The 15,558-nt window shown below is 38.3% G+C and overlaps 4 protein-coding genes and 2 non-coding genes across 6 annotated transcripts; 4 read left to right on the top strand and 2 right to left on the bottom strand.

Annotated features, from left to right (window-relative positions):
• The first annotated feature begins 359 nt into the window (after window positions 1-359).
• TRNAC-GCA lies at window positions 360-431 on the top strand. Its single transcript has one exon. It is a non-coding gene; the product is annotated as a tRNA-Cys (tRNA).
• Window positions 432-1,410: 979 nt separating this feature from the next.
• LOC125586130 (VQ motif-containing protein 11-like) lies at window positions 1,411-2,501 on the top strand. The gene has a single exon (XM_048755948.1). The coding sequence runs from the start codon at window positions 1,780-1,782 to the stop codon at window positions 2,272-2,274; it is 495 nt and encodes a 164-aa protein (XP_048611905.1). The 5' UTR covers window positions 1,411-1,779; the 3' UTR covers window positions 2,275-2,501.
• A 1,153-nt stretch (window positions 2,502-3,654) lies between these two features.
• TRNAS-AGA lies at window positions 3,655-3,736 on the bottom strand. The gene has a single exon. It is a non-coding gene; the product is annotated as a tRNA-Ser (tRNA).
• A 5-nt stretch (window positions 3,737-3,741) lies between these two features.
• Window positions 3,742-5,930, top strand: LOC125586126 (DNA-repair protein XRCC1-like). Its single transcript, XM_048755946.1, has 8 exons — window positions 3,742-3,871; window positions 4,170-4,378; window positions 4,459-4,647; window positions 4,720-4,834; window positions 4,919-5,007; window positions 5,093-5,206; window positions 5,274-5,360; window positions 5,478-5,930. Exons 2-8 carry the CDS (start codon window positions 4,217-4,219, stop codon window positions 5,781-5,783), a joined length of 1,062 nt encoding a protein of 353 aa, XP_048611903.1. The 5' UTR covers window positions 3,742-3,871; window positions 4,170-4,216; the 3' UTR covers window positions 5,784-5,930.
• A 192-nt stretch (window positions 5,931-6,122) lies between these two features.
• LOC106398456 (N-terminal acetyltransferase A complex auxiliary subunit NAA15) lies at window positions 6,123-12,946 on the top strand. Its single transcript, XM_013839009.3, has 26 exons — window positions 6,123-6,280; window positions 6,798-6,876; window positions 7,264-7,346; window positions 7,451-7,600; window positions 7,752-7,867; window positions 8,158-8,263; window positions 8,423-8,494; window positions 8,580-8,695; window positions 8,843-8,975; window positions 9,142-9,219; window positions 9,305-9,358; window positions 9,461-9,531; window positions 9,624-9,678; window positions 9,774-9,869; window positions 10,085-10,213; window positions 10,301-10,383; window positions 10,478-10,708; window positions 10,808-10,931; window positions 11,003-11,110; window positions 11,217-11,348; window positions 11,454-11,510; window positions 11,608-11,705; window positions 11,806-11,864; window positions 11,951-12,065; window positions 12,190-12,290; window positions 12,425-12,946. Exons 1-26 carry the CDS (start codon window positions 6,230-6,232, stop codon window positions 12,622-12,624), a joined length of 2,697 nt encoding a protein of 898 aa, XP_013694463.2. The 5' UTR covers window positions 6,123-6,229; the 3' UTR covers window positions 12,625-12,946.
• An 88-nt stretch (window positions 12,947-13,034) lies between these two features.
• LOC125586123 (E3 ubiquitin-protein ligase At1g63170-like) lies at window positions 13,035-15,263 on the bottom strand. The gene is made up of 5 exons (XM_048755939.1): window positions 15,081-15,263; window positions 14,025-14,814; window positions 13,827-13,952; window positions 13,454-13,733; window positions 13,035-13,366 (listed from the first exon to the last, which is right to left on the bottom strand). Exons 2-5 carry the CDS (start codon window positions 14,657-14,659, stop codon window positions 13,196-13,198), a joined length of 1,212 nt encoding a protein of 403 aa, XP_048611896.1. The 5' UTR covers window positions 14,660-14,814; window positions 15,081-15,263; the 3' UTR covers window positions 13,035-13,195.
• Between the last annotated feature and the right edge of the window lie 295 nt (window positions 15,264-15,558).

The following is a 15,558-nucleotide window of genomic DNA, read 5'->3' on the forward strand; positions in this document are numbered from 1 at the left end:
AATCACAGTTTAGCATCTGCCTTGGTAAAGCAAAATGTATAGTTGATTAACTGAGAGACAGTGACAAAACTGGACTATAGGCATATGTAAATTTCAGATTCACTAGCAGACAATAATTTAATCTCTTCTTACGTATGTAAGGAACATTGGAAAGACTTAGAAACCAGAAACTTTGTATTTCTATGTGAAATCAGTTATAGTTAAATAAATAGCGGTAACTAACAAGACAAGTTGGGTCCATAGCTCAGTGGTAGAGCAATTGACTGCAGATCAATAGAAAGACTTAGAAACCAGAAACTTTGTATTTCTATGTGAAATCAGTATAGTTAAATAAATAGCGGTAACTAATAAGATAAGTTGGGTCCATAGCTCAGTGGTAGAGCAATTGACTGCAGATCAATAGGTCACCGGTTCGAACCCGGTTGGGCCCTTATTTTTCTTTTCTCTTTTTTGTTCTCTAAGTTAGAAAGGAATTGCCTATTAGAAACAAACAACCTGCATCAAGATTCAAGGCATAACATTTTGTGCAACATACTGTTAATTAACAGATCCAATCTACACGTGAAGATAAGATGTTGAATATGCGAAAAAATGTGCAGTCCAAAGAGCATTATATTAATGGCTATTATTACCTCAAGAATTCAAGGGAAAAACAGTGGAAACACAACAAATAATGACAAAGAGTCAAATGAAAGCAAAGGGAAGGAACAAAGAAAAAACGTGAAGTGAAGCATGAAGAAAAATCTTTTCTTTTTGCCTACTTATTCCTTCACGCAACCTAAAGGGCCTTTCTTTTTCTTTGATTATTCAAATCATTTTAAAAATTGAATTTTCATATTTATTTGTCCTTAATAGGATGCATCTTAATTATATATATATCCCACGTTTTAATATCAATTTAAAATGTCAGGTAAGAAGAAGCCAACTTAATCACAAGCTTTCGACAAAACAAAATTGCAACTACTCAATTAACTATGTAAAATGTACTGGTCTATATTCATTTAATCTGTTATTCTTCAAAATTTTGAATTTCTTATGAGTTTTGTAGGAGAAGTTATGATGCATTCGTCGTTGCATTTATTTCTTTGAGAAATTCAAAATTCGAAAATTAGAAATTATGGATGTGATCATTATTATATCACGGTCTCAAGAATCTCGTTGGTTTCTTTATTACGAAACTCGTACAAAAATCATAACATTGACATTCAATGTATGGTTTTTAAATCACATATGAATTCATCAACGTTATAATTTTGCAGTTTGTGTATAAGAGAACATTGTGTGAGATATTAGACAAGTGAGATGCTTGTGGAAATAATTAATTAATTTGCTTACCAAGTCAACAATGGACCCGTTATTTTCATCATCATATGTATGTTCTCACTTCTAATGTACTCAATCGGCAACAATTCTAATAATGTATTGACTTTAACATATTATAACCATCTACTCATCTAGAAAACGTTTTAAAATCCAGTGTTCAAATCATAAATATGACTAGAGAATATTAGCAAATACAATATGTATTTATTTACAATCAACTTTATCAACTACGAATTCTAGACGTGCAAAGTCAATCATATTGGAAACTTTTATAATTACTAAATTAATAAATATGTTGGCAAAAATGTCAAGAAAACACACGCACACAAGAAGACGGTCTTCTTTAAATAATTGGGTACTAGTAGGCAGACGAATGTCTTTCGGACAAAGAACAAGACATACTTCTCTTCTCTTCTTCCAAAGGTTTCAACTTAATTCATCTTATCCACCACCGCCATGAGCCACAAGAATCACCACTCCCAGCGGCCAAGCTATGCTACCGACCCAAACACCATGTTTGTTCAAGCAGACCCCTCCAATTTTCGAAACATCGTCCAAGAACTCACGGGAGCACCACCGGAACTCTCCCCCGTCTCCACCGCACAGCATAAGCTTCCTTTAACTCCAAAGAAACAAGCATTCAAGCTCCACGAACGCCGTCAGTCATCCAAGAGGATGGAGCTGAAGATCAACAATGATTCTTTGGGCCAGTTCAACCGCGGGTTCCTCGTCTCACCGGTCTCTCACCTCGACCCATTCTGGACGCGCGTGAGCCCACAGTCAGCACGTGAGAATAACCTCGCCATGCCGGAAAAGGAAGAGCAAAAAGCCATAGCCGAGAAAGGGTTTTACTTCCTTCCGAGTCCGAGAAGCGGGGACGAGCCAGCACCGGAGCTTTTGCCTTTGTTTCCTCAACGGAATGAAAACGATTATTGCCACTCATCTTATTAACTAAAGAGTTCTTATTGATCGTAAGTTAGTGGCACTTGATATCGCTGTTGCTTTTTTTTCTACTGTTTTTGTTAGGGGTAGCTAGTATCCGTTTTTTGTTTCTTAATTAACCTTTTGGACCTTTATTAATTCTATCATCCCTTCATTAACCTTCTTGAAGGGTCAACTATTCCGGCGTGTGTAGTCCACTTCCTTTAGAATATAAAATATTTAAAGTATTTGTAGTTTTTCTTACGCGTCAATTACTTCATTAGTCAAGGAAGACAACTTAGACAAGTTGAACAACAAAAGCAAGTTGAAAAAAATCGAGGAAAACATCATTTCACAAGTAGATGGTTTGATTTAATTCCACAAGCAGATTGTTTGATATAATTTCTGATTTCTTTTCTGGTGTAAATTTGTTTTATTTTCTTTTTTTTTTGGTAAAAAAATGTTGCATCCAACGGTTGTTGTTTTATTTTCTTGTAAGCCACTACGCTTAATACGTAGGACCCAAAAAAAAACATGCTACGTAGTTTTGAAAGTTAACGACAATAAAAATTTATTAATTACATCTCCATTTTTCTCACTTTATTTAATGGTATCTACTATCAAAATTATATTTTTTCTTTTTCTTTCCTTCAAAGGAACAAGTTGATGCATGATGATGATGAGGTGAATGAATAGATAGCCTACTACATGTCGCGGGAACGAAATAATAGCATGTCATATAATAGATACAAAGATGTGTTGACTTTTTGGTAAAGGAAGAACTTAAAGAAAATATCAGTTATCGTTTTGGTGATAAGGGTACACTGCCCTATTTACTTTTAGATTTGGTGGTAGTAAGTGAGAGTCATAAAGCTGCAAGCCGTTGGATTTAATGACAAAGGTGTGACGCAGAATGAAGCGGCCGGCTTCTATTTCCTCTGCAGATCCAACGGCTTAATTAGCTAAAAAGTTCTCCTGGTAGATAATAGTAAAAAGAGGATGATGCATCATCTCCTTTAATTTACAGAGAAGGAACCAAAACATTAAATACTAGTAGATGTAACTTGTAACAGAGGGTGTCTCTGCAGCTATCTTTAAAGTCCAGTCTATCTTCGAACTCTGCCTCAGGTGTATAATCAAATCCATATTTCAAAAAAAAAAACCTCTTTCTCAAATCCTAGCCCTCCATTTGACCTCCCTGTAAGCCCAATTAAGTTATTAGAGGGCATCAACATTATTATTTGGTCTACTGGACCTCACTCCAAATACTAAAATAAAAAATGGGCTTTATTAGTCTGCACAAGACTTAACTTAAGGATCCGTTATGTTATTTCGTCAAGAAAAACATGCAAAGCAAAACAAAGAAGAGAATTACTAAAAGGACAAAAAGCTTTAAAACAAAAAAAAGAGCGTGAACGGCAGGATTCGAACCTGCGCGGGCAGAGCCCACATGATTTCTAGTCATGCCCGATAACCACTCCGGCACGTCCACTTATGTTGAGAGCTTTCAATTTGTTAGATTCAAAACACTTTACCTGATTCGAGAGTTAATATCGTCGACACTCTCTGGGCTCAAATTGACAGTTCTCTCTCGATCAGGAGGAAGAAGGAAACAGGGTGCGTTAAGGTTCGTCGCTTTGTGGTTTAAGTCAATAAATAGTCTTCTCCTGCTTCGTAACCTCAGTGTGTTGATGGGATAGGTTTAGATTTAGCGTTTTTCTTTGATGTTTCTCTGCTCAACAATGCAAAATGGCTTTGTATTCATTTTTCGAATTCCCATCTTTTTCTTCTTCTTGTGAAATCAATCAATCAATCTGAAATCGAATTCTGATCGATACACTGTAATTATCCTGGCGATTTTTGGGTTGGGAACTTCCTTGAAAACTGCACCATCTGTTTGTATTGAGATTTGATTTGATTTGCAGGCTTTGTGTGTGTTGTTAGCGATAAGTAGTATCTGCCAAGGACTAAGATGTCCCAGAAGCGAAATCTTCCTTCTTGGATCAGTTCAAGGGATCCTCCTCATCCTCAGCCTGAGAGTAAGAAGAAGCCCAAGGATGATGATGATGATGAGCACAACATTCGAAATGCTCCTCAGTCAAGTTCAACTACCATGGATTTCTCTAAACTTCTGGTCTGTGAAAACTGTCTACATTTTTTTAGCTGTCATTGTGATTTGAGTTTTTTTTAAGGATATAGAATCTGTGTGTACAGGAAGGAGTTGTTTTTGTGTTGTCGGGCTTTGTTAACCCTGAGAGGAGTACACTAAGGTCCCAGGCCTTGTCAATGGGAGCCACTTATCAGCCTGACTGGAACTCTGACTCCACCTTGTTGATTTGTGCTTTTCCCAACACTCCTAAGTTCCGTCAAGTCCAATCTAACTCTGGAACCATTGTCTCTAAGGTTTACCTCTTTTGCCTTTCCTAACTCCTCCAGTGTGTAACTGAATTTCTACTTTGCGCTGAGTGTCTTCAGGATTGGATAGCTGAGTGTTATACGCAGAAGAAGTTGGTGGATATTGAGCAATACCTTCTGCATGCTGGAAAACCATGGAGGAAGACCAGTGCTTCCCAAAATACTACTATTCGAGGTAATAAAAGGAAAACATATAGGAAGAGGCTTTAGATGGCGTGTCATTGTCTAAACTACCTTCTTGTCTCCTGAGTTGTTTCAGAAAAGAAGAAACAGTTGTCTATAAAATCAGAGGAGAATCAAGTAGAGACAAAACCAGGAACAAGGGGAACGTCATCTGCTTCATCCAAGGTCTGTCTTTATAACTGATGGGTTTGGTTAAACAGAAAGGAACCGTATGTTGCTCCAGTCAATGGTTTTATTTCCGTATTCACAGAATAGACCAGCTTGCAATACAGTGGAAGAGCCCTTTTCTGTTACCGAGGTGAAGAAGTGGGCAAGGGATGACCTAACTGAAACCATCTCATGGCTAGAGAGTCAGGAGGAGAAAGTAAGGGGCGTTCTTTATGTTCTTATTCCAAAAAATACTTGTTTCTGCTGTCTAACCATTGCAACAGCCAGCACCAGGAGAGATCAAGCGAATAGCTGCAGAAGGAGTCTTAACCTGTTTACAAGACGCCATAGATTCCCTTGAGCAAAAAAAGGTTAGTCTAAAGCTTTCGTAGAGTTTTTCATCTTTGGCATTTTCTCAACTTTGAAAAGATGGTTTGTTGAATCAATCAAAGCGTTTGAATTGATCCTCGAATGGTCTTTTACTTTAGGACGTTGGATCAGTGACGGAGCTGTGGAGCTTTGTCCCTCGCGTAGTGAAGGAGCTTGGAAAGATGGAGTCTTCTTCAAAAACAGAAAACTCCACAGCTTCAAAGGATCAACTCTGCAAACAAGCAAAGTCGTGGAAAATGATTTACGAGGCTGAGCTAGCACAAAAGGGTGAAGAAGCATCGGGAACAAAAAGCAGAAGGACCTCTGGGGTTGCTTCTGGATACGACAGTGATGAAACCGTTGAAATGACTGAAGAAGAGATCGATCATGCTTACAGGAACGTTTCTTTAGAGTCATCTATTTAGATCAAACTTGTTTCATTTTGCTTGCATATGATGAAAGAGCACAGAACGTTGCCTTTTCGGTTTGTTCGGTTTAGTTTTTAATCTTTGCAGCTCGAATCGATTGCACTAATTCGGTTTTTGATTATGAATTGATTTGCGGTTCTACAATTTTGATCCGGTCAATTAGGTTTGGATCCAATTTGCTGAATGTATTGATAACCGGTTTGATCGACTCTCTCTAAAACTGATCAACCGGGAGCTTAATTAATACTAACCGGAGAAGACAAATCTAAACCGGAAACGCGTGTACCAATTTGGTAAGGAGGATAAAAGGAAGATTGAAGAAAGACCAGACCCTAATTTATACCCCTTTTGGTCGTGCCTTGTTCCGCAGTAAGGTTGAAGCGAATAGTACGCCATCTCTCTCGTCTGCTTCCTCCGCGAGCTCTCTCAGTTGCCCACGAACAATGGGAGCTCCTCTTCCTCCTAAAGAGGCCAACCTCTTCAAGCTAATCGTCGTATGTTCCGATTCTCTTCTTTTTGTTAAACCCTAAAATTAAGTTAACCCTTCAGTAATAAATTCGTTGACATGACAAGTCAAGTGTGTTGTTGTCTTATGTTGCCTAATGCGTAAGATTTGATGTCTCTTAAGTTACTAGTTTCAGTTACGTTGACTATCGTCTCTTGAATGGCCTTCTGGGCTCGCCGCCTAGGATCTTTGACACATACTTAGTTGGGTAGATTTTTTAAGCTTAGCGATGATTCTTATATTCCTTTGAGTTACACGAAAACCAAGCTTTAAGAATATATATAACTTCTGCTATTTTTCTACTTTCATATGTTATATGCATCATTCAGTGTTTATATGATTATGCCCTCACACTTGCTCCACAAACTAGCTAATAATCATCTTCCTAATGTCTACTATTGCATTGGATTTTCACTTTTTTGTTCAAGCTACTTGGCATTTGCCCAAATATATATATATATATATATATTTCGCTTAAATTTATTCTGATTAATCTTAAAATGCAGAAATCTTATGAGACGAAGCAGTACAAGAAGGGACTCAAGGCTGCTGATGCCATATTGAAAAAGTTTCCTTCTCATGGAGGTCAGTTTCCTTTTATCCCAAATCCAAAGCTCTTCTATTGTTTTTTTTTTTGCTTTCATGTTATTATCTCATTGCTATATCAATTTGGGAGCTTACATCAGTTGAGATCAAACGAATTGTATCTGTTCTAATAGGCGCTTTCATGTCCTTTTCTTTGTTATAAAAAGCAAATAAATAGAAGGCTATACTTGTATGATCACATAAGGAAGCGAAGGAGATGATTTTGTATTCTTTATTTTTGTTAGTTGATATCTTTTCTGTTTTGCCTTAAACGCAATTGTTGCTTCTACTGATTGGTTCTTTCTTGCCTGCAGTATTTGTCATGTCTTCTAGTTGTGCTTTTCCTTCTATTTAAGACTTGTTTCTTTTACTCTTTGTAATTTACAGAGACTTTATCGATGAAAGGATTGACTCTAAACTGCATGGACCGTAAAACTGAAGCATATGAGCTTGTTCGCCTTGGAGTCAAGGTTCCATTATGCTCTTTGATAATTATAACATTCATTCGTTAGTTTCCAGAGATGTTATGATTCTTCATGGTAACATAGGATTTGTACTTTACTATTCCGTGCAGAATGACATCAAAAGCCATGTTTGCTGGCATGTGTATGGTCTCCTGTACCGGTCAGACAGAGAGTACAGAGAGGCCATCAAATGCTACCGAAATGCTCTTCGAATAGACCCTGATAATCTTGAAATACTCAGAGACCTCTCACTCTTGCAGGTAATTATGGGGGGAAAATTGATTGAGGAGAATTTAGTAAATGTCAATTCGTACTTTATCAATATTCCTTTGTGTAAGCTCGTTTCAGTATTAATATCTCTGTTGATGCTTTCAACAATTTATCGCTTACTGTATACTTTCTTACTCCTAGGCACAAATGCGGGACTTGTCTGGCTTTGTGGAGACCAGGCAGCAGCTTTTGACTTTAAAGCCTAATCACCGAATGAACTGGATTGGCTTTGCAGTCTCCCAGCATTTAAACGCAAAGTATGTTATGGTCCTTGAAGCCTTTACTCATTTGAATGGAATGCTAGTTTTTCTTCTTTGGACTATTTCCTGTGTATTTATATGATTTGCAATTGTAGTCTGTTGACATTTTAAGGAGTAAATAGTGTACACCTTTGCTCGGATGAATAATCTTAATCAGAATTTTAGGAAACAATATACCAATGAACAGTATTCAGTAGAATTATATGCCTTTCCAATAAGTTAATTGCTTTTTTTGGTTTGACAGAAGCTCACTTTGATCTCTTAATATGTTTTCTTGTTTAAACCAGTGCTTCTAAAGCTGTTGAAATTCTGGAAGCATTTGAAGGCACCCTAGAGGATGATTATCCTCCTGAGAACGAGCTATGTGAACACACTGAAATGATTATGTACAAGGTATGGAGCAAAAAATGTACAAGTTTCATACCTTTGTTATCTCTCTAGTCCTTTTCCCCTGGAAAATCATACTTGTCTTTAAAGGGTCCATGTAGCTGGTATTCATTTGGAATTAGCACAGGTTTATATCTGTAAATCTCAACTGTTTTTTTCTTCCAGGTTTCCTTGCTTGAGGAGTCCGGTGCTTTTGGAAAAGCTCTCGAGGAGTTGCACAAAAACGAGCCTAAAATAGTAAGTTCTGGAAGCTGATTGTATTGTATATGTGGATCATAGGATACACGCATATAGTTTATAGTCCTCGTGTGGTTGTTTGTAGGTTGATAAGTTGTCCTACAAAGAACAAGAGGCATATCTCTTGTGGAAGCTTGGTCGCCCAGCAGAAGCCAGCAAACTCTACAGGGTTCTACTTTCCATGAACCCTGACAATTACAGGTTTTTTTCCTTTGTACTTCTAAATAATTATTTTGTTTCCTTAAAAGTGCACTATCTTTTCCTGTGACATTCTCAAAGGCTTCTATATATATTTGGGTACTGTCAATTCATGTCAACAAGTAAATAGTTCATTCCGGTACTTTTCAGGTATTATGAAGGCCTCCAAAAATGTCTTGGTTTGTATTCAGAAAGTGGACAATATTCGTCTGACCGGATTGAGAAGTTAAATGCATTGTACCAGTCTCTAAGCGAGCAGTACACTCGGTCATCCGCTGTTAAGGTGAGAAAAGACGAATCAGTGCCTGTAGTGAAATACATTTTTTATACCCTTCCACTTTATAGGGAACTACCGGTTACTCATTTTGATCTCTCTGATAATTTCTGGGGTGCTGATAAATAAAATTGGAGTACTGATATTAAGTTATTCTATATTTTCCCATTTTCAGAGGATACCATTGGATTTTCTGCAAGATGAAAGGTTTAAGGAGGCTGTAGCAAAGTACATTAAACCTCTGTTGACAAAGGTATCTTTTCTTTCCGTTATGTCTCTGGGTTTACAATACAATGCTTTAATAGAATATGTTTCGTATATCTTGATGCTTGTCTCAGGGTGTTCCTTCTTTGTTTTCTGATCTATGTTCTCTGTATGATCACCCTCGAAAGGTTTGTTTCCCTGCTTTTTCCTTTTGCATGCTGTCGCAAATTTCATTGTATCTGGCGTCATTTTATTTTGCGATAATGTTTTATGCGTGTTTTGTTATCCAGCCTGATATATTGGAGCAACTAGTTGTTGAAATGGAACATTCAGTTAGGACTACTGGAAGTTACCCAGGAAGGTATATGACTGAATTTATTACTGAAACTGAAATGTTATCAAGATTGGTGACTAGATCAGTCATTTATTGTGATTATTTCTAAATTGATGCAGTGATGTGAAAGAGCCCCCGTCAACTCTATTGTGGACATTATTTTTCTTGGCTCAGGTTCACTTTTGCTATCTGTCTTAATTTCTCTCCATAATTAACAGCTTTTTGAATTTTTGCGTATCTTATCATGAATCGTATTTTTCATACTGCAGCATTATGACAAGCGTGGTCAGTATGATGCTGCCCTTGGTAAAATTGACGAGGCCATTGCTCATACGCCGACAGTGATTGATCTGTACTCCGTTAAGGTATGTTTGTTTAACTTGGCCAAAAAATTTAAGGTTATGCTCGATCAGGTTTGGTATGTCACGGTTACTGCTTGCACCTGTTTTGAGGCATTTTTAGAAACTTAATTGACAGGATGGTGGTTTTGAACTTCTCTAGTTATAGCGACTGTGTTAACATAATTTGTATGATTTGTACTCTTGTTTTTCTTAATCATTGTACTGGTTTATCTCTACAGAGCCGAATAATGAAGCATGCAGGAGATTTAACTGCCGCTGCCGCACTTGCCGATGAAGCTCGATGCATGGACTTAGCAGATCGCTATATTAACAGTGAATGCGTTAAGCGTTTGCTGCAAGCAGATCAGGTTTACATCTCGGTTTTGTTCATATTATATTGTTTTGGTCGATGTCCTCAGAGGTTAGGCCTCAATCTGTGTATTTTTTTGGTGAAGGTGGCCTCGGCTGAGAAAACTGCTGTTTTATTTACAAAAGAGGGGGATCAGCTCAACAGTCTTCATGACATGCAGTGCATGTGGTACGGCTCTCTAGAATGAGGAGTTTTGCTAATGTAAAATTGACATTTTGAGATGTCTTTCTAATGGCTATCTTTTGATCTCTTGTCGTAAAAGGTATGATCTTGCATCTGGCGATAGCTACTTCCGTCAGGGTGATCTTGGACGTGCCCTGAAGAGGTTTCTGGCTGTGGAGAAGCACTACTCTGACATTTCTGAAGATCAATTTGATTTCCACTCGTACTGCTTAAGAAAAATGACTTTGCGTTCGTATGTTGGCATGCTTAAGTTCGAAGACCGATTGCACTCATTCCCATATTTCCACAAAGCAGCCATCAGAGCTATCAGGTAAACTCTTTGTTTCACAAAACTACAGTATCTAGTAGATGGAAGCATGATAGCTTCCATGAGACTGTAATCACAATTACCTCTCGGCTCGATATTCAGGTGCTACCTTAAATTGCACGATACTCCCAAATCAACTGCTGAAGAAGATGAAATGTCAAAGTTGGCTCCTGCTCAGAAGAAGAAAATGAAGAAGCAGAAAAAGGCAGAAGCCCGAGCAAAGAAAGTACGTATTTTCAGTGTTTTGCCTAGTAAATTGACACTTAGGTGGCTTAAGATTGGTCTTCTTCGTTTCAGGAAGCTGAGAGTAAGAGTGAAGAATCAACTGCCACTGGTGTCTCTAAGTCTGGCAAACGGAATGTGAAACCTGTAGACCCAGATCCTCATGGGGAAAAGTTAATTCAGGTTGATGTTTTGCTTCATTTGTAAGATGTATTGTGGTCTTCTCCATAATACTGTATTATGAGTATTAACTTTATCAGAAGCTTACTAGAAAACTAAATCTGCACAGGTGGAAGATCCAATGGCAGAGGCTTCAAAGTACTTGAGACTACTCCAGAAGCATTCACCTAACTCTTTGGAGACTCATCTACTTTCTTTTGAGGTTAACATGAGAAAAGAAAAGTTTCTGCTTGCATTCCAGGTAACTGACTATCTCTTGTCTGGTGGTTATGCTCAAGTCACGGTTCTATAATATCCTTTGTTCAGTTAATTTAAGGGCTTTGGTGTCTGATTTTTCATTCTTCAGGCTGTCAAGCAGTTGCTTAAACTGGACGCGGAGAACCCTGATTCACATCGTTCACTGGTATGGAATCTGTGCTACTTGTGATGTTCTAAAAAAGGGATTATACTGTTTTCCCGTCAAGTGTTAGTCATGCTTTTGAACTTGGATTGGATGGCAGGTTAAATTCTTTCTCAAGACAGGATCTACAAGTGCTCCAACGACTGAAGCTGAGAAACTTCGTTGTAGTGTCCTAGAGGCTGAGCGCCCATCAATCAGGTGACTACTCAAACTATTATTATTATTATCCATTATTACTGTTTATTCTCTATATCAGTTGTGACTTGTGAAATAAATTGTCCATTCGTTTGCGTTCTAGTCAATTGCAGAATAAGTCATTAGTGGAGGCAAACAAAGAGTTTCTTGGTAGACACGAAGGTGCGTTTCAAACTGATTACATGGCACCCCTAACGAAGATATCACAGTTTCTGATAAATAGAAAAATGTTTACGTCTGCATTGCAGATTCTTTGGTGCATAGAGCTGCATACGCAGAAATGATGTGCCTTTTAGATCCAAGCAAGAAAACTGAGGCTATCAAACTAATTGAAGACTCAACCAATAAAGTGGTTCAACAAACGTAATGTTTCTTCAAACATATTTACCTTGTGGTTCTATGGTGTCTCTTTTTTTTTTGGGCAAGTTATATGGTGTCTCTGTTCTGTGTTTTGTTTGTATGTTTAACATCGGTTGTCCATGTGCAGAAATGGAGCTCTCGGAGTAGCAAGAGAGTGGAAACTCAAAGACTGTATAGCAGTTCATAAGCTCCTAGAGACAGTTTTCCTCGACTCAGAAGCTGCCTCTAGTAAGCATTAGATATCTTCAGTGTGTTGTTTCCATAAAATAGTGTACCGATATGACTGTCTGTGGCTGCGTTTAGATTTAAAGTCCTTAAGAATTTTAGAAGTATTAAGCCGCGTTTTGGGTACACAATTGCAGGATGGAAATCACGCTGCGCCGAGTATTTTCCATTTTCAACTCACTTTGAAGGCAAGCGTAGCTCTGTGATGCCTGATTCAGTGTACAACTCGTCTCTCAAGAGTAATGAGAATGGCGACACACCAAACCATCCAATGGGTCAGACTGAATTGAACGATGGACAGCTCGAAGCATTCAAGAGCCTTACGGTCTCAACTTGAAGCTCTTTTTGTATGAATAAGAGGCAAGTCTACCCAGGAGATTATATACACAAAGACAGACGATCCGTTGTTGACCTTCGATCATACTTGGATCAAAAGATGTTTGGAGTTGTAACAACACCAAATGTCTATACTGTTTTTCTATATAAGAGGCTGGGTATCTCAAGTTTGATGAAGAATGGCACATAGAAAGCAAAGGGTCTTTTGTCTTTTTTTCGTTTTGTTTCCTTCTCTGCCACTTTACAAGGATGTTTGGAGCTTTTTTGTTGTTGTACCCTTTTGACTTCTTTACATTATTTATTCAAACCCACTACATTCTCTCTTTTTAAGATTTTGAACCATTAACATTTTACAAGCATTTTCTTTGTGTGGTGTTGCTTGCATCTACATGCCTAGCAAATGCAGAAACATATAAACACCATTATTTTGGAGATTTATTGATGTGGGAAAGTTACAGCTCTTGGAACAAACCAAAATGAATAAAACAATCTCTCAACTATACAAGTCTGAAAGACTATTTATACACAACACAAACTCGATGTGGGAATAGAGAGAGGTCTCACTTTTCAGTCTATGAAGAGGAAGAACTAGTGCTGCTTTCTCCGACCTCTTTTTTGCAGAGAGGGCAAGTGGCATTGATTTTAAGCCATTTGTCTACACAGTCCACATGAAAGACATGCAAGCATGGCAGCTCTCTTACTTCTTCATCGTCTCCATATCTGGCCAAGCAGATACAACAGCTCTGCACAAACCAATAACATCCGAGAATAGTTAGGCACAACTATACTAACCTACTCATTTGAATGATCTGAGTGTTAAAGTTACTTACGGCATCTTCGCCTGATATAAGACGTTTCTTCTCAGACCCTTGTAGAAGAAAGCCACCTTCACCTTCCTCTGAAAACTCCAGATCATTTCTGCTTTTTGTTTTGAACTTGTAGACAGGCAGTGCGTTGATGGCCTCAGCAGTGGCTCCTCTTGTTTGTGAGAAGTTTTCTCGAAACCCGAGAACAGAGATCAGGCAAGGCAAGCAACAACATATGGTTGCGCATAGTATGAAAGGCATTGCGTATCCAATGCAACTGAAAGTAAGGAACGCTATACATAACCTGCAACAAGGCCCCAACCACCAAACAGAAAACATGAGTTTTTCGAGTTCCAATTCTCATCCATTGGGACAATAAAGAGTGGATGAAGCCGACCTGTAGAGTTTAGGAGAATCAGAAGGAGATGAGTGACCTCCAAAGATCCATACATTCCCCACAACAAACCACACCGCAAAGAAACAGTCAATCGCCATCTTGAAATGGTCCACTAGCCCATTCAATCTGCACCAAGTCGTCAAAACAATGATCAGATTAGGTTAACTTAACTAACCAAACTAACTAATTTACTTGTACCTTGTTCTTAAGCTATCCCCAACTTGATTGTTCCTATTGGTGGTGTTTTCTTCGTCTGGTGGCACTTGATCCGCAGAGACGGGTGTATACGGCATGGACTCTGAAGGGTTACTATTATTGCCCTGTGTAGAAGAAGTACTACCACGTTGTGAAGAATCTTGGCCACCTGTACCTCGGTTATAAGTGCGAAAACGCCAATAGAGAATAGGGAGAGTGGCAACGCAGCCAGAGGTATACCCAACAACCCATGTAAACAACGGGGCTTCGGGATGTTCATCTTTAGCAAGAACCATAACAACAATGGCAGCAACAATCTGAGCAACGGTGACAACTAACTCAACAGAAATCCAAAGGCCAGAGTTCAATGGACTCCTCCTACTAGTACTACTAGTGCGGCCACCATCTGCTCTTTGCTGAGAAGGAGGAGGTGGGAGTTGCGTAGCGTTAGATGATGATGCCCTCTCTTGAACTTGATGATGCGGAGTTGGCTCATCGAGAGAAGATCTTGACGAGGAAGAGTCGTCGTCATTGCTAGTGATGTCAACGATGTGCTCGGGGTTATGGTGGTGTTCATCCATCAACAAAGGATCTTGATCAGTTTGGGATGTATTTCGACCAATAGAAGAAACGTCCATCTAACTCAAAAAGTAAGAAAGCTGAAAAGCACCAAGTCAGCTACTACTAGAGGCTCCCAAATGTTGTTGACATGTCATTTGTGATCACCAAAGCCAAATGACACATTCCAAGAACAAAAGAGCAATGCCTTTTAGCAAAAGGTATAAACAGTCACCTGTTACAGAACAGAAGCAAAGCAAAAACTTTATGATTCCAACCAAAGCAGACAGATCAAAATCGTAAAGTCATATAAGTAAGAAACTCTTAGAATTGGCCAAATTTTTCAGAGACTCCCAATTCAAGTAAGACTCTTTCAAACCCCATCAAGTTCCGATCTTTCTGAAGAAACCCCAAAACTAGGATTCAGATAACGATTTCAATTGTTCGTATACGATTTTCGAACATAGAAGAGTAGAAAGAATGATGAGTAGGGGGTTTTACCAGAACTGAAAAAGATTGGTAGACAATCACGATTTCAATACAGAGAAAGCTGATGTTGGTCTTGTCTTACTTCTACTCTTCTTCGTGAGAAAGACAAAAAGATGAGAGCTTTTCGTCTTTTGCTTTCTCGCAGTAATTCATTCGGGAGGAGGAGGAGAGTGATGAAGAAGAGACTTCTTTATTTCAACAAATGATAACCGTTGGATCTTGAGGGTTCGTCTGAGTAAATATCTTAATCGGACGGTCATCTTTAACTCCTCGTTTGTGGTTTTTCCATCTTTTAGTAGTTAACTAGGATAAGACCTGCGCCTTGCGCAGCATGAATTTATTTGAATATATTATCGATAATTTTTTTTATATTTGATTTTTTTTCTCAAACATATATTTGATCATTTTATTTATACATATACAATATTTTTTGTTGTTATTATATAATTCCTTTCCGATGGGCCGGATCAATTTTTATTAAAAATTGTGG

This window comes from Brassica napus, chromosome A2 (genome assembly GCF_020379485.1).
Source record: "Brassica napus cultivar Da-Ae chromosome A2, Da-Ae, whole genome shotgun sequence".
Lineage (NCBI taxonomy): Eukaryota > Viridiplantae > Streptophyta > Magnoliopsida > Brassicales > Brassicaceae > Brassica > Brassica napus.

Bases quoted from the DNA above. Each gene is read 5' to 3' on its own strand.
- LOC106398456 (XM_013839009.3), top strand. From the start codon at position 6,230: ATGGGAGCTCCTCTTCCTCCTAAAGAGGCCAACCTCTTCAAGCTAATC. The intron at 11,111-11,216 runs GTTGATGTTTTG...AAATCTGCACAG, and splicing joins ATGGGGAAAAGTTAATTCAG to GTGGAAGATCCAATGGCAGA. The intron at 11,349-11,453 runs GTAACTGACTAT...TTCATTCTTCAG, and splicing joins AGTTTCTGCTTGCATTCCAG to GCTGTCAAGCAGTTGCTTAA.
- LOC125586123 (XM_048755939.1), bottom strand. From the start codon at position 14,659: ATGGACGTTTCTTCTATTGGTCGAAATACATCCCAAACTGATCAAGAT. The intron at 13,953-14,024 runs GTACAAGTAAAT...GACTTGGTGCAG, and splicing joins GGGGATAGCTTAAGAACAAG to ATTGAATGGGCTAGTGGACC. The intron at 13,367-13,453 runs GTAAGTAACTTT...TGGTTTGTGCAG, and splicing joins TTATATCAGGCGAAGATGCC to AGCTGTTGTATCTGCTTGGC.
- LOC125586126 (XM_048755946.1), top strand. From the start codon at position 4,217: ATGTCCCAGAAGCGAAATCTTCCTTCTTGGATCAGTTCAAGGGATCCT. The intron at 4,379-4,458 runs GTCTGTGAAAAC...CTGTGTGTACAG, and splicing joins TGGATTTCTCTAAACTTCTG to GAAGGAGTTGTTTTTGTGTT. The intron at 5,008-5,092 runs GTCTGTCTTTAT...CCGTATTCACAG, and splicing joins CGTCATCTGCTTCATCCAAG to AATAGACCAGCTTGCAATAC.
- LOC125586130 (XM_048755948.1), top strand. From the start codon at position 1,780: ATGAGCCACAAGAATCACCACTCCCAGCGGCCAAGCTATGCTACCGAC.